The sequence below is a fragment of the Orycteropus afer genome, unplaced genomic scaffold (assembly GCF_000298275.1).
Source record: "Orycteropus afer afer isolate SDZICR_OR568_19922 unplaced genomic scaffold, OryAfe1.0 scaffold00006, whole genome shotgun sequence".
NCBI classification, from domain to species: domain Eukaryota; kingdom Metazoa; phylum Chordata; class Mammalia; order Tubulidentata; family Orycteropodidae; genus Orycteropus; species Orycteropus afer.
In genome coordinates, this window is record NW_006921593.1 from 26,977,029 (window position 1) to 26,998,197 (window position 21,169).

At 50.9% G+C, this 21,169-nt stretch overlaps 1 protein-coding gene across 1 annotated transcript in view; it reads right to left on the bottom strand.

Moving 5' to 3' along the window:
* DIS3L2 (DIS3 like 3'-5' exoribonuclease 2) overlaps positions 1–21,169 on the bottom strand; it is a 418,510-nt gene that overhangs the window by 31,465 nt on the left and 365,876 nt on the right. The window contains exon 13 of the mRNA XM_007943808.1: positions 7,056–7,135. Within this exon, the coding sequence (XP_007941999.1) occupies positions 7,056–7,135 (80 nt within the window). The remainder of the gene's footprint in view (positions 1–7,055; positions 7,136–21,169) is intronic.

Below are 21,169 nucleotides of genomic sequence, written 5' to 3' on the forward strand. Positions count from 1 at the left end.
GACATTGAAGGCAAATACCTGAACACTTCTTTGGAAAGGGATAAATCAGAAAAAAGATCAAAACAAAATGAAGAAAGCCTAAGGTTCATGTGGGATACCATTAAAAGGAATAACCTACGTGTAACTGGAATTCCAGAACAGGAAGAGACAAAACCACAGAGAAAATTGTCAAAGATATGTTGGAAGAGAATTTTCCTGGTATGATGAAAGATGAGAATATATTCATTCAGGAAGTCCAATGAACCCCAAATAGAATAGACCCCCAAGGAAAAACACCCAGACATATCATCAAACTCACCAAAACCAAAGACAAAGAATCATGAGAGCAGCACGGGAAAAATGAAAAGTTATTTACAAGGGGCAACCAATAAGACTAAGCTTGGATTTCTCAGCAGAAACTATGAAGGCAAGAAGCAACAGGTTGGTATATATAAAACACTGAGAGCAAAAAATTTCCAACCAAGAATTATGTACCCAGCAAAACTGTCCCCCAAATATGATGGTGAAATTAGAACATTTCCAGATAAGCAGAAATTAAGGGAATTTGTTAAAACCAGACCAACCTTACAAGAGATGCTAAAGGGAGCCCTTTGGATGGAGAAGCAACAACAGCCAACAAATGACCATTAGCACACATGATAATATAACCCAGAAACCAACCCAGCTATGGAATTATCCAAAGTAAATAAGCCTACAAGATTGTAAACAGGGAACCAGAGACATCAATTGACAAATGAGGACAACTACAAACCAAAAGAGGGAAAAAAACTGTGTCGTTGCAGAACTTCTAGATGGTAGGAAAGTCAAGACAACTACAAGATAGAATGGACTGTTCTCAACTTGGGAAAAAAACTACAAATCACAGGGTAACCTCAGAGAAAAATGATAAACCTTCACATCAAAATCAAAAAGAGGACCACCACAAATATTTAGCAGATACTAAAACAACAGCAACAAAGGAAGTGATAATACGATTCATAAATAAAATGAGCTCAGCATAGAAAATTATATGGAACAAAGAAATTGACACCATGAAAAAGCATATAACAAAAATGACAGCAACAAATTCATATTTGCCAATAACTACATATCTGGCAAGGGACTTATCTCTGAGATTTATAGAAAACTCCAATGCCTCAACACCTAAGTAATTAACAATCCAATTGAAAAATGGCCAGAAGACATCAATAGACATTTCACCAAGGAGGATATTCAGGTGGCCAGCTAATACATGAAGAGATGCTCACAATCATTGGCCATCAGAGAGATATAAATCAAAACAACCAGATTCCATCTCATCCCAGCACTGATGGCAAGGTTCAATGAGACAGAAAATAACAAATGCTTGCAAGGATGTGGAGAGACTGGGACTCTCCTACATCACTGTTGGGACTGTGAAGTAATACAAACACTGTGGAAAGCAATATGGTGATTCCTTAGAAAGCTGGACTTTGAGATACCATTTGACCCAGCAACTCCATTACCAGGTATATAGCCTAGAGAAGTGAGAGGCAGGACAGGAACAGATATATGCACACTCATGTTCATCACAGCACTATTTACAATAGCAAAAAGACGGAAACCACCTACGTGCCCATCAGTGGAAGAGTGTTTGACCAAACTATGGTACACACATATAATGGAATGCTATGCAGCACTAAGGAATAATGTAGAGTCTGCAAAACACTGTATAATATGGATGAACTTGGAGGACATTTTGCTGAGTGACATAAGTCAATCACAGAAGAACAAATACAGTATTAGTTCCTTGTTGTGGAAGGTCAAGGAAAAGTTTATATATGGAGGGAAACCTTTGTTGGTTGCCAGGCATGGGAGGGGAGGGGAGGGAACACTGTGGTAAAAATAAATAAATAAATAAAAGCATTGACCCATGTCACTTTAGTTTTGTGTATTTCACTGTATATAACTTATATTTCAATAAAATGCATTAAAAGAAAGAAAGAAAGAAATACCAAACACATGAAATCGGGGAAAAAAAAAAGCAGCTAGAATGAAAGGACATACAAAGCTCACTCAGGCTGCAGAGAGGACAGACGGGAGGTCTGAGACCTCGGCACCAGGCAAACAGTCGCCAAGTATCATCCCAGTCCTGAAGGCAGGCGGCAGGCAGACGGAGAGAAGGGAAAGGTCTAGAGAAGCACCTGCGATGAAGTTCTGTCTGCAACAGCACTGCCCTCCACGGAGCTGCTCGAAAGGCAGCGTCCTTACACCAACAGCGCGCAATGCTTGCCACCCCTGAAGCACAGGTTACCCCAGCGGGTGCTGGAGTGCATTTTGCCATCAATGAAAGCTCTCTGAGGCATGGATCAGGCCCACTTTGGTTCTCTCTCTAGTGTCTAGCACAACACACTGTACAGAGCACGGGGGCTGAACACATGTTTAACTGAATCCTCATGACTCACTTATTCACCTGCTAAGCCTTGTTCTTGCCTGTGAAGAAGTTTCTAAAACCCAGTTTGGCAAACAAGACTCTCAGTCTGTCCAGGATTCACCAGATTTACTATGAAAGGTGTGAAGTTTCTGGTGGTCCAGTTTGTGGGTGGTGACCGGTCGTATCTGCAAGGGAGGGGAGAGGCTTCACACTTCCTGGATGCAGATTTGAACAGCTTTTGGGTGGCTTTCAGAATAATTCTAACCCAAGCCGCAACAGGGCAGACTCTCTTCTTCTTCTAATGACCTCAGAGCTTGAAGATGTTTGCCTGAGAGCCCTGCCCTCCTGCCTAAGAGAAGGCAGGGTGCAAGCCCCACCAGAGATGGACAAGTCCCAGTGCCTGTCCTCCCTGGAGCTCAGAGGCAGACAAAACCAAAACCCACTGCCATGGAGTTGATTCTGACTCAGCAACCAGGGACAGAGGAGAACTGCTCCACAGGGTTTCCAAGGCTGTAAATCTCCACGGAAACAGACTGCCACGTCTTTCTTCCACAGAGTGCCTGGTGAGTTTGACTGCCAGCCTTTTTCTTCAGCAGCCAATGCTTTAACCACTATGGCACCCGAGCTTCTTCAAAGGCAGACTTTGTTGTTATTGTTATGTGCCGTCGAGTCGGACCCGACTCATAGCGACCCCTCCTTGAGTTGCCGAGACAGTATCACTACGGAAGTAAGACTGCCCAACCTTCCTGACAGAAGCCCCCAAATGCAATGGAGAACAGGGTGACACTGAACCAAGGACTGGGGCTAGCAGGGAAGGAAGCTGGAAATCTAAAACCAGAGTGTCCACTTTTAGGGCCACTCCACCTGAAAGGAAAGACCATGTAGAAGAACTGTCCAGCAGCCTCAGGGCTGATTCAGAACCACCTCTTTGCTGATGGGCTGTTATGTGGCAAGCAAACAGAGATGGATTCTAAAATGCTGACAAGGCACAAAATGACAGAAGACACAAGCAGCCGTTTTAATAATTAGAACTGAACCAACAGCCAGGTACCAAGCTGATTTCTTCCACACACAGAACATCATCTCTCTGCTGCTACTGCCTTCACGTGACTTGGCCCAAGACACTGGGCTCCTTAGGGCCCACAGGTGAATGGCCTCATTTCCTAAATAAACCCAAGGCAGGGATTCAGCACTGCAGGAGAAAAGGCTACAAGTGGACAGAGGACCACCACAGGGCAAAGCCCTAAGGGAAAGGCCGTCTACCAGGCGGCTCGTGGGGCCCTCCAGGCCCTTCCTCACTAGTCACAAGCAGGAGGGCATCTGCCTTTGGCCCGAGCGCATCACACGCCGGAGGCCGCCAGAGGAAGGGATTTGTGGCAGCCTCTGTCCTCATCGACGTTACGCGGCTGTAGCCACAGCTCATGGTCGCAGCCCTGAGGGTACTGGGAAAGGCAGATGGAGTCACAGGAAAACCCCATTGGGGGAGGACAGGAAACCAGTGCCTACGCGGCATTCTGTGTGCCGGGTCCTATGGTGACCTTCAAAGGCCATTCGTTTAAGCCCCCAAACAACGCTGCCTGGGAACAGATGAACCAGCTTGGGGTCCACAGGGTTAAGAGAGTTGTCAAAGGTTCAAGTACTGATTTGGATGAAGAGAAGGGCAACATACCAAATGTGAGTGATCAACACGGTGGCACTGAGGAAAAGGAAGACATTGAGAGGTACATGGGAGGGACAGACAGCAAAGACGAACCCTTTTGTGCATACAGTACTGCGCAGTCAGTGATGGCAAACACTGATCTACGGGAGGGCAAATGGGTGGACATGCTGAGTGGTCACGTATGCCTAGGCATGGGGTAGTGTGCCCAAGACCACGTACAGGGTTGGCAGACAATGTTTCTCCAAGTGTATTTGTGTGTTGTAAGAAATGCCAGGTGTATAGTAGAGCCGACAAAGGACAAGGTTGTAGCCACTTCTTGGTCACAGCCAGCTACCCAGAGGAAGTGAGTAGTTGGACCTGTGGGCTTGGGACCATGGTCGCAAGGGACGTCAAGCTCAATTGGTATAACATACTACAAAAACATTGTTCCAGATCCTACTTTGGTGAGTAGTGACTGGGATCTTAAAAGCTTGCAAGCCAAGTGGTCATCTAGATGCAATGATGGGTCTCTCCTCATCCAGAGCAAAGAAGAATGAAGAAAACCAAAGACACATGGAAACAATTAGTCCAAGGGACTGGTAGACCATGCAGTCCTCAGTCTACATGACCATGAGACCAGACAAACTAGACGGTGCCCGGCTACCACGGTCAAGTGCCTGGAAAGGGATCAGTGCAGGAGATCCTGGGTGGACTGGAGAACAATGTTGAACAAAACTCAGAATCATTAAAAAAAAAAAAAAAAAAAAGGACCAGGTTTGCTGGTCTGACAGAGCCTGGTGAAACCCCTGAGACTATGGCCCCTAGCTGACCTTCAGGTGGCTTCCAGCCAAATAATCAATGGACATATGGCTGAACATTTATATCAGGTAGATACACTACTTAGAGAGATCAATCATGGGAAATAGAAGGGCTGTGTATGCACAGGGAGACAGCTCAGGGGGCAGGAGTATAGAGGAGGGAAGGACACAGGGAAGAGGTAACTGTGGGGAGGAAGTGGGAAGAGAGCTGTTACACTGTGGGAAATTGCAGTCAATGTCATCAAACAAAATGTGTGTGAACTGCTGTATGGAAAATGAATTTGCTCTGTAAATTTCACCCAAATCACAATAAAAATTGAAAAAAAAAAAAAAAGAGTCATCAAAGGTTGAGATTCAACTTGATGCAATCATGACAGCCGGAGGGCAGTCAGACTGAAGCATTGGATCACCATACTGTCTAGCTGGGGGGTTCTATTTGGTTTCTACCAAATGCTTTCTTTCACAGGTGTTTGGGTATGAAGCTTATCAATGTTTAAACGAAACCAGCTGCCAACAGACTGACCCTAATCCACACTGACTCCACGTGTGTGAGAGTAGAACCGTTCACCATCGGGTTTTCAGTGGTTGATATTTTAGAAGCAGATCACCAGGCCTTTCTTCTGAGGCGCTTCTGGGGGGACTGGACCCTCCAGCCTTTCGGTCAGCAGCCGAGTGTGTTAACTGTTTGCACCCCCCAGGGCCTTCCTGTCAATATTTGTTGTTGTCTATTGGGCAGGTTGGCTCTGACTCAGCGACCGTGTGTACGACAGAATGAAACACTGCCCTACGCCATCCTCACAGTATTTACGACCCTGAAACTCTCCTCTCACCTTGCTGACTCTGATAAAGTGCCAGGAGTTGGGCATCAGGCCAAGAAGCAGAGCTAGGCTCTTCTCTCTTCTGCACAAAGACGTCCTAAGATGTTGCTGCCGCTGGACATGTGAACTGTGGGGACATGAGCCTAAAGGAAGGAGGGCTGCTGGTGCCATTTCACACCGAATGAGGAGCTCTGCCCACTGGTTTTCCAGAGGAGAGGCCAGCACTGGAGTCTGCACACATCCAGGTCAGAAGATCTGTTTCTGCTACCACAGTCTGAATGTGCTCGGGCTGCGTCCACTGTCGTCATCCACAAGCATGGACCCAGGCGAGCAGTGTGGCAGTGACTGGGCATGAAGCAGACATGGCGGCCAGGAAGCTGATGGCTTGTCTTCCTCTCACTCTGCAGAGAAGCTTACCACTGCCACCCACCCAGGGACTTGCTCAACTGCTCTCTCTCACTCCTGGCTGTGGCTGATGACCTGAAACAAGTTTCTGAAGCTCCCCAGGACTCAGCTTCTGCACAGGCAGCAATGACAAAACAGTAGGACTTCGTTGTTTTGAGGGGTTGTTATAGGATTAAATGGGACAGTAAACATGAAGTCCCAAGTGTTGTGCCTAACACACACACACACACACACACACACACGGCTCCTCACTAATCAATATGGTTAAGTTCCAAAGACCAGGTTGTCTGCAAAACTGGTGCCATGCAATCAGGGGCCACGTTCCATCTGTGGCACTAGTGTCCCCCCTTCACTGTTCCTCACTGCCCAATGGGTGTCCCAGCACATCTCAGGATGCATGTAGTGTGAAGGGCCCCCCTTCCCCACCACACCATCCCCAGCACCGCAGAGCCCATGGGAGTTGGGGGTGGTGGTTGTGTGTTGCCCCTTGCCCATCTGGGCAGATTCCCTGTGCCTTACTCATCACCTGCCTTCACTGTCTCACAGACAAACACTACACGGGCTGGGCGGCAGTCAGTGATGGAGAAAGGAAACAGGCTGGAACCAAGACAGGTGCCAGCTATCTAAGAGGATCACCACTTTTCATTTCTCTAAGTCTCAAGACGCCTCCAACTACGAAATTCACGAGGTAGACCAGCACAACAAAAGCTAGAAACAAGTCAGGCATGGATTCAAGAAATGAAACAAAGGCTGAAGGCCCGCAGTGAGGTAAATGGACATCTCTATGCTCAGAGAGCCGACCCTGGGCCCAGAAGGAAGGTGGAGCCCGAGAGGAAGTTGGCTTATGGACCAAATTCTAACACTGTACACTACACCTGTGTGAGTACCTTGAGTCCTGCACTTAGGGGCAAAAGAACTTTCACAGGGAAACGCCTTTGTGCCAGCCATCTCCAAAACACTCTTTCTCACGTGTGGCTACTTACTTGTTGCTGTCTCGGTACTCGTAGACATGACATCCTTGAGGTAACCCAGTCTCGTGGTCCAGAGTGAAAGCAAGCTTTAGCTGAATGGAGAGACAGGAGGGAAACACAAGTAAGTGTCAGGCAGCCTGCTCTACTCACTCCCATGGCTGAAATGAAAAAGTACCAAGCAAAGTCCCACGGTCTGCAGCTGATGCCCTGTGAGAACGTGGGCCTGCATGTGCTGGGAGGTGGCCCGGCCCTGACGGACGCAGCTGTCACTGAGACTGTGAGGAGGACACTACCTTTCCATTCCACACTCAATCAGTATTTACTAAGCACCAGCTTGAGGCCAGACACTGAGCTGGCTGAGGGAGAAGGAACCAGCAGCACACAAGGTGCCTCCTTCAAGAACCTTACAGTGAAGCAGAGCAGACAGACACCAGTCAATCATGCTAATGCAGACACATGTGCGTGCACACATGCATGCATGCACGCATGCACACACACGGCTCCTCACCAACCAACATGGCTAAGTTCCAAAGACCAGGTCGTCTGCAAAATTGGCACTATGCAACCAGGGGCCACACTCCATCTCTGGCACTAGTGCCCCCCTTCACTGTCACTCACTGCCCAGCAGGGGCCCCAGCACATCTCAGGATGCGTGTAGTGTGGAGGGTCTCCCCTTCCCCACCATGCCATCCCCAGCACCACAGAGCCCATGGGGTTGGGGGTGGTGGTGGCGGTAGTTGGGTGCTGCCCACTGTGCACTCCCTCCTGGCATTTGGCCTGGGTGGGAACCCTGCTCATTTTCCATCTACCCTGGTCTCAGAGCCTCACATGGCCTCTTTTCCTGCCTGCTTGCCTCTCCTAACAGTCTCCCTAGCAATTTTCGGCCCTTGCCCGGCCTCCAGAGGAGGCCTGTGACCTCACATCATCCTGTTGTCAACCTGTGCCCTCTGTGGCTAGACTGAGACATCACAGACAAACGGGAAAAGGCATCCCATGGCTGGATGGCTGCCATCCTTTGTGTGGCCTGATTATTGTTGGGACTCTGTTATATCATTTGGGGTGGCCCGTGGAGGGAGCCACAGGCCTGGACCATTGGAGGCCTTGTCTCAGAATTTTTTCACAGTTGTCATAAATGCAACATGTTGGGTAACAAGATTGTTGGGAAGTGAGGAGTAGGTGTGTATGTACACAAACATTCACACGCATGTACATGTGTATGTGTGTAAAGGGACCTGGTGGTGCAGTGTTAACCAAGCACTTGGCTGCGAACCCAGAGACAGGCAGTGTGAACCCACCCAGTGGTCTGTGGAAGGAGCCCTGAGGATCTGCTCCCGTAAAGAGGACAGCCTAGGAAGCTCTGTGGGCACCTGCACTGTCCCACGGGGTTGCTAGGAGCCAAAACTGACTTGATGGCAATGGCTTTTACGCATGTATGTCTCTGTGTAAAAAACCTCGTATTACAATAAATTCTCTGAAGGAGGACAAAACATCCCACGTTCCTGTAACAGCAAACACCCTCAACCAGCCTGGGAATCAGGCGAGGTATCCCCCACTCTGGGGGAGCAGGGAGTTACATGGGCTGTATGGCGGGATGAGGAGAGAGGAGGGACCCAGATGGAAAGGACAGGGTGTGTGGCCCATTCCAGGGCCTGCAGGACGGTGGTGAAGCTGAAGCCCGAAGCTACAGGGAGGACGGTGCGTGGTGACGTGGCGAGGCAGCCAGCTCAGACCGTCCAGGGCCTTCCTGGCCGTGTTAAAATTGCTGGCCTTTATCTTAACAGTGAATGGAAAGTCTTAGATGGCTGTAAGGAAGGGGTGGACGACATAATCAGAACATTTTCCCACAATCCCTCTGCTACTCTGTAGAGAAGAGCAGGGAGAAGGAGCCCTGGGAGGCTACCAAGAAGTCCAGGTGAGCTACGATGGGGTGGAACCAGAGTGCTTGGCGGGCGGGCTGAAGAGACAGGGACCATGTGAGGTCTACTTCAGATGTGGACTCAGTGGGCTATGCTGCTGAATTCGATGTTGGGTGGGGAGGCGGATGGGAAAGAAGACAGCCAGGAGGGGGCAGGTGTTCTCAACAACTGGGCAGGCATGGTTCCAGGGGCCAAAGTAGGGAAGCCTCTGGGTGGGGTGGGGTCGGGAGTCACCAATCTGACTGTAGAGACGCTAACTTTGGGGCGCACACCAGCGCTCTGTGATGAGGGTGGAGCGGGACCCAGAGCTGCCTGGTGCTCAGGGGAGAGCGGAGCCACGCTGGGTCACTGGGAAGCCGGGCTCAGCGAGGCTCTGTTTGTCCTTCCACAGCTGAGTCTGACAGCTTCACATCCCCAAACGTGGAGCCAATACCTGCATTTACAGAGTCACTGGGTTTCCGAATCCCCGGGGGACTTTTAACTAAAACGAACTGCACCTTAGAAGGACGCATCATAACAATGCTTTCTTTAACTGCAGGGCTGTTAACACGGCTAGCGACCTGCACCATCAGTCGCTGGGTGAGTTTTCTCCTCCTTAGAGGGAATGAGCTGGCCGGGATGACGGTCTTCTTACTGACCCAGATGGAAACCCACAAACAGAAACAAGCCCATGTTCGCCACCACGGAGCCAGAAACTTCCAGTCAAAGCCACATGTTCCCTTCGCAGCCCGGCTCCCATCGGCCCAGCTCTACCAATCAATCAGTCACAACCCTTGGGCTTTCCCCACCTAGGTTCAAGTCTGCACTACTGAGAAAGTTCAAACCCCGTGACTCAGGGCTCCAAGTCACAGGGTGGCTGAGAGAAGCAATCAGAAAGGGAAGGGAGAGCTTTACTCACGAAACTGTTCGCTTCAGTGTTATTTACTGGAAAAACTTGAGAAGACCGGCCACAGCAGTACGGCTATGCAGGTTAGGCCACCGTCATGTGCAGGAAAGCATGCAGCTACCCAATTGCACATGAGGAATTTTACTAACCTGGGAAAATGCATGGGTTAGAAAAATGCAGGCTGATACGTGATCATACACCACAAGACAATATAAAGAACAGAGACTGCCTGGAAGAAGACTAGGAGGGAGGACGTCAAAATGAGGACGGTGGCATCACTAGGTGGGGCCATGTGACCTTCTCAGTGTTCCCAGTTCTCCAGTACTTCTTCCCCTTTTTTTATGACTGGTGGTCCTGACTTCCTTACAGAACTTTAAGTCTTTCTTGGCCTCCTGCTCCTGGTTTGGGCTCAGCTGGTCTTTGCAGCGTCTTATGCCCGTCCTATTAGCCATCAGACCCAAGACATGGAGCTGCAGGCTCTCAGCTCATATGCAAGTAGCACTCCTGCTTCCTGTGATGGAAGGGGCCCTGGGTCTGCAAGGACGAGGCTCCCGGGCTGGCACGAGGAACGCAGGGTTGACAAGCAGGACAGGAGGCCAGCGCTCAGCAGTGCGGCTTTATTCTGTCAGCAATGAGAACCGTGGCAGGTCCCTGAGCAGCAGCCAGACCCACTCTGATGCTCCAGTGGAGAACGGACTGAAGGGAGAGAGGGGCTGAAGAACGGGGCTCTCACAAGAAGCTATGCGGTGACCCGGATAGGAGGGTGAGGATGCGGCCTATTGGGGGAGGCAGGGCTGAGCAACAGCTGACAGACAGACTGACAAGACTCAGAAGCACACACGCCCAACCATGTGACACGGAGACCATTCCCCAGCCCCCCATGACAAAGTGAAAAAGGAGTGAGGAACTAGAAGCTATGGTCCCAGTCATGAAGGAACTGTGGGAAACTGCACTCCAGCGGACTCTCAAAGTCCAGACACGAAGTACTTTCCTAAAAACAGGTGTGCAGAGGTGGGGATAGAGAGTGGGGAAGGGACTGAACACAGGAAAGAACTCTTATCTCCTGAATGGAGAACTCCTAGTGCTGAATGTCTACCAAGTAAAACCCCCAAACCCACAGCCTTCGAGTTGATTCTGACTCATAGCGACCTCCACTGGGTTTCTATGGCTGTAAACCTTCACGGAAGTACACTGCCTCATCTTTCTGTGGAGCAATTGGTGGATTTGAACTGCCTACCTTTTGGTTAGCAGACCAATGCCTTAATGACAGTGCCACCAGAGACCAACCATTTAAATTAGGTATTATTATTTCTATTTACAGTTGAGAAACCGAAGGCTACAAAAGGTTAAGCAAGCCATTTACACAAACCACGATTAGAACTTCAACCAATTCTATCTAGTTCCAAACGCCACACTCTTCCCACCTTCCCAGTGTTCTAGGACTTGGTGGTGGTCTGGATCTGAAGTCTGGGGGAGAGGGAGGAGTCAGAGATAATGTTTAAGGTTCTTGGGCTTGGACAACAGGGAGAGGTGATGCCACTCACCATGACCAGGAGGAATGGCAGGTCTGGGAGGAGAGTCTCAGTGCCGGCTGGGGTTGCTCATTTACGGCTCCCGGGAGTCAGCCTAATGGAGAGGTGATGGCTCTGAAGCTGATGAGCAAGCTATAATCTGGAGATAGTTTGGGAGTCTTTGGTGGTAAGATGGTAGCTGAAGCCACTGAATGGAGGAGACGGCCAGAGAAGGTGTCTCGACTAAAAAGGGGGTCTTGGATAGAACTTGAGAAATATCTACATCAAAGAGCTGGAAACAGGAGATTGAGAAGGAGTGGCCACTGAGTTCTGAGATATGACATCAGAGAAGGCAAGGGGAGGAGAACATGTCTCAAGGAAGCAGCAGTCAGCAGTGTTAAATCCTTCCAAGAGGTCAAGTAAGAGAGGAACGTGCACCCAAAGTGTTCAATGGATTTGGCAACAGGAACTCTCAGGGGAGCGATGGGGGTTAGAGAGCAGGGTGCGACGGGCTGAGGTGGGGAAGTGGGGACTGTGAGTACACACAACTCTTTTAGCACATCACACTGTGGTGGGGAAGAGGCAGGACGGAGGGGATGGGATGAGACAGGTATCAGGATGGGAATGAAGGAGAGTGACTTTTAAGATGACAGAGACTTGTTTAAATGCTGACAAGAAGGACGTACTACAGAGGGAGGGGGAGAAGGCACCAGAGAGACAGAAAGAACAGAAGAGCCGAGGTCTCCGAGACGACAAGAGGGACTGGAATCCAAGGCATGAGGAAGACCCTGTCTGCTGTAGCAGGAGGGAGGGATGGGCAGGGATCTGCAGCTCAATCTGTGGGTGTGGCAGCTAGGGGTATGGGTGGGCTGGAAAGTTACAGTCTGGTTTTTATTCTTTTCTGAGAATTAAGAGGCCAATTGATCTGCAAGAAATGGAGGGGCTGGTGAGCGAAGGGGTGGAAGCTTGAGGAAAGCACTGAAGGTCTGAAATTGCTTCTCTGACCAGGGAGGAGTCGGGGGACTGCCAGGGAACACTAGGTCCACCTGAGGCCACAGGGCCAGAATTCCTAGACCAAATATCTGTCCAGTTGTGGATTTTCTCCAACAGCCTAGACACTGGCGTGAGGAAGTTAGATTGGTCCAAAGCTAAGCACTGGCAAGAAGGTATGAGTGAAGGATGATGGGGCAAAGGGGCGGAGATATGACACTGGCATCAGTGGCTGCAACTAAAGACCAGAGAATCCAGGGAACCAGGAAGGAAATACATGGAAGGGTCTGTGGGGCAGAAAGCAGAGGGGTCTGGGTAGCAGATGTCCTGTAGGGAGCTAAGATGTATCGAACACTTCTGTTGTCCAGCGAAGCTGTCATGAATGGCCTTATGTAATCTTTGCAACAGCCCTGTAAGGTCTGTTCCTATCCCGATGTGACAGAGGACACTAAGTATTTAGCCCCAATTTGCAAAGTAAGTGGCTTAACTGAAGTGTAGTCCGTGCTGCGAACTACTGGCAAGAGTAGCCTCCTAAGTATCTGTGAGGACATAGAGAGGGGTTGTGAGAGGCCCTAACTAAGGAAGCTGGAGGGACTGAAGGCTGTGGTTAGACAGAAGGCTGTGTCTGACCTTGGAGATGCAACAATCACTCATAAGGTCCAAGAAGTGAGGGAACAGAGAGTTGGGGATGGGATCATCCAGCATGATGCTATGCTGTGTCCTAGATACACCAATCCACCATGCATGGTCTCCAGGTGGTGGAGGTAGAGAGTGTGCACATGTGCATGTGTGCAGGGGCCTCCTAGGTGCACTCTGTGCAAGGTTCGATATGAGAATGAGTCCAGCTGGCCCCTACAGCAGACATGGACACATATCTAGCAGTCATTTCCTCCTTCCTAATTCCCTAGTTTCACCCCCTTGATGGGGATGACCCATCCATTCCCTTGCCCCAGTCCAGGGCCTCTAAGAGGAAACTAGCCCAATGCCCAGCTCCAGATCTAGATCTGATAGGTCGAAGGTAACCCAAATGCCTTTCAGTAACTGGTTAGGAACCTAAGCCAATCAGTGCCTGGCATTTTCTGGCCCTAGGAACTGACTGAGGAATGGACATATGACCCAACTGAGGCTAGTGAGATCGGAGGGGTTGTTTGCTGAGTGCTTCTGGACATGAGGTCTAGGACTACTGCCACCAGCTGGTACCAGACTGTGAATGAAGCCAACTCACAGGGAAGCAGAATCAAAAGGCCTGGTCAAGCCATACCTGGTCTCCACCTGGCTTGTGGAGCTGTTGTAGAGTTCTTTTGTAACTGTTCACCACTGTCTTCTGGACACCATCCATAATTGTCTGCCCACTCCCCTGGCTTTGCTCTCTCTAATCCACTCTCCATAATGCAGCTGAGTTGTCTTTCTGAAATACAAACTTGATGACACTTCCTTCTTTAAGTACCTTTGATGGCTTCCTGCTATCTGAATTCTAGAGACGTAAGAATGAACTTGACAGAGGCTGAGGCTCTCTGGAGGTTGGCTGCTCACAGGAGTATATCCTGATGGTAGCAGAGGGTAGAAGAGGTGGGCACAAGCTCAAGAGGGTGCACCAATCAGGGAGGACCTCAGGGTGGACAACAGGTGCTAAGTCCTAAAGGAGAAATGGAGTATGCCCAAGAGGAACGCACTCCTCCCCCTGCACCAAGGACCATGCCACACACGTCCACACCTCAGCCCCCTTCTCCTGCACCACAAATCCCCTGCACTGTGGCCATGCCATGCACATCCACGCCTCAGCCTCCCATCCTGTACTGCAGAGCACCAGCACTGTAGACCGTGCCATGCATGTCTACACCTATGCCCCTCCCTCCTGTACCACAGAGCGCCTGCACCATGGACCATACCATGCATGTCCATGCCTTTGTGCCCCTCCTCCTCCACTGCACACCACATACACCATGGACCATGCCATGCACGTCCACGCCTCTGGGCCCCTCCGCCTGCATCACATACTGCCTGCACCATGAACCATGCTACACACATTCACACCTGTGCCCCTCCTCCTGCACTGCACACCACTTGCACTGTGGACCATGCCACACATGTCTGTCTCTGGGCCCCTCCGCCTGCACCACGGGCCACACCACGCCATGTCCATGCCTCTGGACCCGTCTTGTGCTGTCACTGTTTCCCCGAGTGTCCTTCCTGCTCGCCCTGCAAGATCCCTTTCTCTCTGTGGTTGAAGCTCTGGCCTGTCATCCCTCCTTCCTCTGGGGGCCACTGGCAGGGCCTCTCCAGTGAGGAGTGAGTGCGAGGGCCCAGAAGGCAGGGGTAGCATCAGCAGGTGCCCCAGATACTCAGCACCCTCATCATTGTCCACAGTGGGTGCCCAAGGCACTTCATTGAACTGAACTGCAGAGGAGAGATTTGGAGCGTCCTGTTTCCCCGTTAAGAACTAACGGCTCTAGTCATTTAGTTAGAGGCACAGGCTTCAGGGTCCCTTGGCACAGTTTGATTCTGGTTGAGTGACTGCAGTCACCCAGTTTCACCCTGAGTTCTTCATTGCTCTTTCTGCCTCACAGCTGCCCTGCCTCAGTCACGGCACCACCAGGTGACAAGCGGCAGCTCACACACGCGTGCGCTTATGTCCTCCTGTCTCGTCAGTCCTTGAAGAGGCAGGCTCCCGGCCACACGTCACCATCTTTACCAAGCACTGTCCACGTGCCAGGTCCTGCAGGGAAAGGAGTGGGCCTACTGGCTGTGGTGTATATCGGGGCACTGGCTCTCATCAAGTCCCCCAGGGAGCCACTCACAAGCGGCTGAGTTAGGAGTCTGTCTGCGAGAACAGCAGCCACTCCGAGCCACCTCTAGGTCCCGTCCTCCCCTTCCAGATGCAGCTGCCACATCAAGCAGAAGCACAGCCGCTGGGCAATCTTTTCCCTGAGAAACGGGCTTCCTTGGAGCAACAGTTTCCAACTGAAAATACTTCTGGTGCTGGGTGAAGAGGGAGGAAGCAAAGAGCCCGAGAGGCAGTGACAGCTGCTGGCTGTGCCAGGCTGCCCCCAGCAGAGGTGGGAGGGTCTAACCAAGCCTAAAAAAAAAAAGCAAACCAAACCCACTGCTACTGAGTTGATTCTGACTCATAGCGACCCCCGTTGGGTTTCCAAAGTGGTAAATCTTTATGGAAGCAGACTGCCCTGACTTCCTTCTGCAGAGTGGCTGCTGGGTTTGAACCACCAGCTTTCTGGTTAGCAGTCAAATGCCTCAGGTAGAACGCCACCAGAGCTCCTTTTAACCAAGTCTGGTAAGGGGCAAAGTTCCTTGGGGTACAAATGGTCTGTGCTCGAGCATTAACCTGAAGGTTGGCGGTGTGAACCCACCCCGCAGTGCCACTGAAGAAAAGGCCTGGTGATCTGTCTCCATCAAGACTACAGCCGAGAGAAGCCTACAGAGCAGTTCTCCTGTGTAACATGTGGGGCTGCCTGGAGCTGGAACCGACCAGGCAAGTGACAGCAACGGTTAAGGGTGAGGCTTTCATCTGGACAAAGGAAAGGCCAATCTCCCTTCTCCTTTGGGTGGGAAATGGAAGACCCTCCTGCTTTTAGGGGCCCCGCCTGCGATCAAGGGAGGACAGCTCTGGGCAGGTAGCTGTCTTCTGCAGGGACCCCTTCTGGCCCAGGCCTTCTGTTCCAGTGTGAACCTTCCGTTCAGGCATGAGAAGACTTTCCCTGTATCTATGGGAATACTAGATATAGGCCCTGTTGTGGTTGCTGGGTCCCTCTGGGCACTTGGGGTGGGATGGCAGCAGGTGAGCACCAAGAGTGACCAGGTCAGGACTGTAAGCCTCCCTCAGGGTTCTCAGACACTGCCTGAGACACTACAGGGAACCTCAGTGACTGTCCCAGGTTAAGCAGAAAGGGGTTCCTGGCGCCATTTAATACAAATATTATTATGGGTACGACTTAAAATGCAGAACAAAACTCAAAATCATAAAAAAGATCAGGTTTAACTATTCTGCTAGAGACTGGTGAAACCCCTGAGATATGGCCTCTAGTCACCCTTCGGGCCTGGAATGAAACTCACTCCCATGGCTTCTGGACAAACAAGCCTACAAGGTGAATATTTACACCAGGCAGGTGTACTCCTTAGAACAGTCAACCATGGGAGACCAGAAGGGCAGTGTTTGCACAGGGAGATAGCTCAGGGGGCAGGATGCATTGGAAAGAAGGACACACAGGGAGGAAGTGGGAAGAGAGCTGTTACACTGTGGGGATTGCAATCACTGTCATGAAACAAAGTGTGTATGAACTGTTGTATAGAAAATGAATTTGCTCTGTAAACTTTCACCCAAATCACAATTAAAAAGAAAAAGAAGATATGACTTTACTTTTGTATCCCAGTAAAGTTGACGGGCCAGACCATCCCCATGAGACCAAGTGACAGAGCGACAGGAAGGGACAGGTGGTGGGTGCACCTGCTGGGTGCCCCCTAGTTGAGTGACCGCATCAGCCCCCACTGCTGGGGCCTCCCAGCTGCCACTGTCCCGAGAACACTGTGCACAGGCCTTGCCACCCTCAGCTCCCCCAGCCAGGAAGGTGCAGCTCAGGGCTCCTGGTGCCTTCGGAAACCAACGTTTCTCCCTGGTTTGACTTTGGAAGGGCAAGGAATGGGTTAAAATGTTTGTGTCTCCTGAGGGTCTTGCCCTCACAGAAGCTTGGATGGATGGCTGGTCTTTGCCCTGACCAGGTGGTGGCAGCCCCAGCCGAGAGTGGGCGGGCCCCCGGGAGACAGATGCCCTCCCCAGGGGGTGGAACGGCAGAGGTGGCTGCTAGCAGTCTGTTAGCTCTTTGGCCAGGACTGCTCTGGTTCAACCCAACACGGCTTCTCCGGGAGGCCTGGGAGTTTGCTTCAATCTGCTAGCTATTAGGGCCAAGGTTCAAACTCAGGTCAAGGACCCGCTTGGGAAGCTCCCAGCCTCTCCAAAGCTGACTCTTCCCCTCGCGGTCCACTGGGTCTTGCAGAGTGTCCAACTCTTCCTTAAGCTTAAAGGTGGCAAGTCCCATCGTAGGTCAGAGATCCCAGGTGTGTCAGTCACGGCACACTTAAAAGGTGCAGCAAAGTGACCTCTCCTGGGACCTGGGTTTTATAATTGAAAACTCTTATTAGAAGGAAATCTTCAAGTTCTGAGAGTTGCTCTTCAGTTTTCCTTCTTCGGTTTTCATTGTTTGCTTTGGATTTCCTCAGCAGTATTCCCTTTTTTCCATCTCCTCTTTGCTTTCTTTTATAAGACAAAGGTGCTGTGGACTTTGCCCTAACTTGGTTAACGACGACTCTATGGCAATGTATTAAATTTCTTTCTCCTAAGTCCACTGAAGTCTTTTTGGACTTGGAGAGAGCTTTTTAAGAAAGAACTTGCTCATTCAGCAGGATTTTCCTCCCCACCCCAAGCTCGGGGTCTGACCTGGAAAAAGCCAGCCTCCGAAAGAGCAGGAGAATCCTGTAGTCCTGACGCTCAGCTCTGCAAACCACAAAGAAGAACCTCGCTCCAGTAACGTAATCACGGGGACTTCTGGCACCCTGGGCTTTCAAGAAAAATACATCCATCTGCTGGCACAGGGAGCCATCAAACTAAATCTTGTTTGGCATGGAGTTCCCGATTCATTAGTGTTGGAAAACCTCCGGTGAAGCTGGCCGCTCCCACTGGGTGACGCCTCCCTGCAGTGCCGTCTGTAAGCCCCACAGCTGTGTTTTCACTTAAGGCCACTTCTCCTGACTCCACGGCACCTTGTTCCAGAGGCTCGTTTGATTCTCATTAAGGTTAGAAATGGCAGGATGAGGCTGGCACTGCCGAGGTCTTCTTGCTCGGGAGAAAAAGACACTGCTCTGGAGAGGCAGGCCAGCCGATCAGGAGCCGCGCTTAGTAAGGAGGCTTAGTGGCCGGGCTGGCTGGCCCCTCCTCAGTTGGCCTCGGTCAAGGGCCAGGCCCAGGAGAGAGGAGGCTGGTGGCGGCTCTCCTGTCCACCTGCCGCACCGCCTCCTCTCCTGAGGGCTACTTCACTCTCGCTGGCCACTAGGCTCATCACTGCCCTCCTGGCCTTCTGCCTCTATTCTGGAAGGGACCATTCTCTATCCTGGCTATCGTCTGGCAGAACAGGAATTCCGTTCTGGCCCCAGTTTCCCTGATCAGGCCTTGCCTGGTCATTGGGTCACTTGAACGTCCCTTAAATTCCGGAGCAATGACAGCGATGAGCGCAAAGCGTGACGGACACGTGCTTCGCACATGGCATGCAGCACCGGACGCAGAGAGGGGAGCAACCAACCTGCTCTCCCGACTGCAGGCTGGAACATTCTCGAGGATTTTCAGGGCCAAAGAGGGTGACTGCACGGGAACGTTCCACGGTGAAAGCCTTCGCTGCCCACAGTGGCTCTGAGCTTGGGGGCCTCAGGCAGGCCCTGCGCCAGGGCTGGGGTGCCCAGAGCTCCTCCTGGTGGAGGGTGCTAGCTCTCGCCGCGGCACGGCAGCTGGCCTCCAGATGCAGAAGGGGCTGCACCCCTGGGGAAACTGCCGTCGCCTAGGCCATTTTGGTTGTAGAGCACGTCAATTCTGTCACCCAGCCATCTGGTTTCTGAAGCCCTGCCCAAGACTAGAGAACAGCTATGCGGCAGGCTCACTTCAGTCTGCTATGTAGCCTCTAGTGCCCACTCAGGGCAGAGAAGGGCCACATGTCAGAAACGGCCTAGGGGACATGCCCTCCACTCACTCGGGTGAATGGTCTAAGCTGTATCCTTGAATCGAATGAGGTGAGAGAAGGTTACATGTGCAGGCATGTGAGATTCTTCACCGGTGTGGGTACCTTCCTCAAGCTGTGTTTTAACATCACCCCTTCATTTCCATCACTATGTCTTAAGAAACAGCCTGCAAGAGCCTCTCTCTCCACTGTAACACACAATGTCCCCAACTCCCAGCCTCGTGTGGGAAACTGCTCCCACGGCTAGGAGAAATAGCCCCTGGATTTCATTAAGGTTTGTTGTAAGAAAGAACCTAAAATCTCTCCCCTCCCAAAGCAGGACCACTTCTGCATTCTGTCATCAGAACTGGATGACGTGATACCCACTCCTAGGAATGCAGCTCTCTCTTGTAGAGGGCATGTTATTTCCGTGGTGCAGTGAATTACTTAATATGGCTCTTCTAGAGGTGCTTGTGGCCCATCAAGGGGATCGGATAGCTTGTTAACAGTGTAAATGAGGTGCCATGCACCCTTGTTGGGGTGGGACCATGCCAATAAGGTACATGGAACCCTAACTTGGGGACTGGTCAGTTTTGCCATCCCATTGGGCTTAGAACAAACCATCCCAGAGGCCAAAGGGACTCTCAGAGATTCCATCGAGAAAGATCAGCCAGGAAGGCAACGTGCCCTTGGACCTGAGATCCCTGAGCTGACTGCCATGGCAGAGATGGAAGACAGAGACAGCTGCAGCCCAGGCAGCAGAACCAAGAAACGGGCATGAGACGGAGCGGGCTTCCTGGCCCCGGAAGAGAGAAAGCCGAGTGCTCTCGGGAAGGAGGCTTGCTGGCACAGCGGGGCCCCTGTTTGGGCGCCTATCAGCAAAGCTCAAAGAGCTGTATAATTCTGGCCCAAGCAGGCAGGGGCCGAGGCCAGAGAGAAGTGTGCCCATTGCACGGCTGAGAAGAGGCTGTCCTGAGTCGTTTCTGATCCTGAATTGTAACCTGTTACTTCCTTAATAAACCTCAGATCATGAGTATTGTCTGAATTCTATGTGGCCACTGCAACAAACTGTTGAACCCGGCAGAGAAGTAGTGAGTGCTATGGGAAGGACGGCTGGTGTCAGAACTGGTAAAAGGGTTGGAGGGCGGAGGCATGTCTGACCTCCACCTCACAGGAGTCAGCCTTGGGCTGCTGATGCTGATGGTGATTCTGTGCCCCCACATGAAGTTTGTAGAGGTCAGAGGATGCCTCCCCATGCCACTTCTGCAGCCTCCTTTCCTTGGTTCTGATTTTCTGTCTTTATTTCTATTCTTTTATCATTTCCTGTCTTTATTTCGATTGCATTCTACTGTAGTGTTTATTTCCTTTGTTGTAAGTCTTCTCCAATCCTTTTTGGACATAGATGAGGTATACATAAACAACACAAAGTTCTTTAAAATATCAGCCAAATATGAGATCCAGGCAAGTTCAATACAACCTGTTTGAAAAATGATCATTCTGTACAGGGAAGAAAGAAAATGGGACATTCTCACACAATCCACAGAGCCAGTGATCAAGCTGGCTTTAGTCCTGAAAAAACAAGAGAGAACAGAATGATCTTCCAGGGAACTGGCCTCAGTTTCCAGGGACTTGGGGAGTCGGGGAGTTACATAAGGTCAAGCTGGGAGCCAACAGCTCTGCCTGTCTCTGCTGTCTCCAGATTCTGGGTGGTGGGAGGGTTCTGATGGCCTCAAACGTTCCACCTGTAACGTGGAGCTGGGTTCCCTCCACGGTCTTCCTTGTGGCTTGGTTTATGGATGCCCGTGAGATAGCTTTGAGGTTTTTTAGAAGACAGCACCCATAAGAAGCCAAGCTGTATCAGTTAGTGGAGAAGCTCTGAGGACTTGAGAACAAGGCTCATACCTTTAGCTGTTTCAGTGAGAAGGAAGTGGCAGTGAGGAATCAATCCTCCCACATGAGCTGAGCCTTCTGTAGCCAAGAGCAGCTGTCAAACTCAAGTTCATGCCTTGATTCCAAGCCAGTCCTGCTGCCTTCCTCCCATGTCTTCCAGGACAAAAATCCCATCTTGGGTCCTTTATGGTCTTGGGGCAGCTAATCAGGCCCGCCTTCT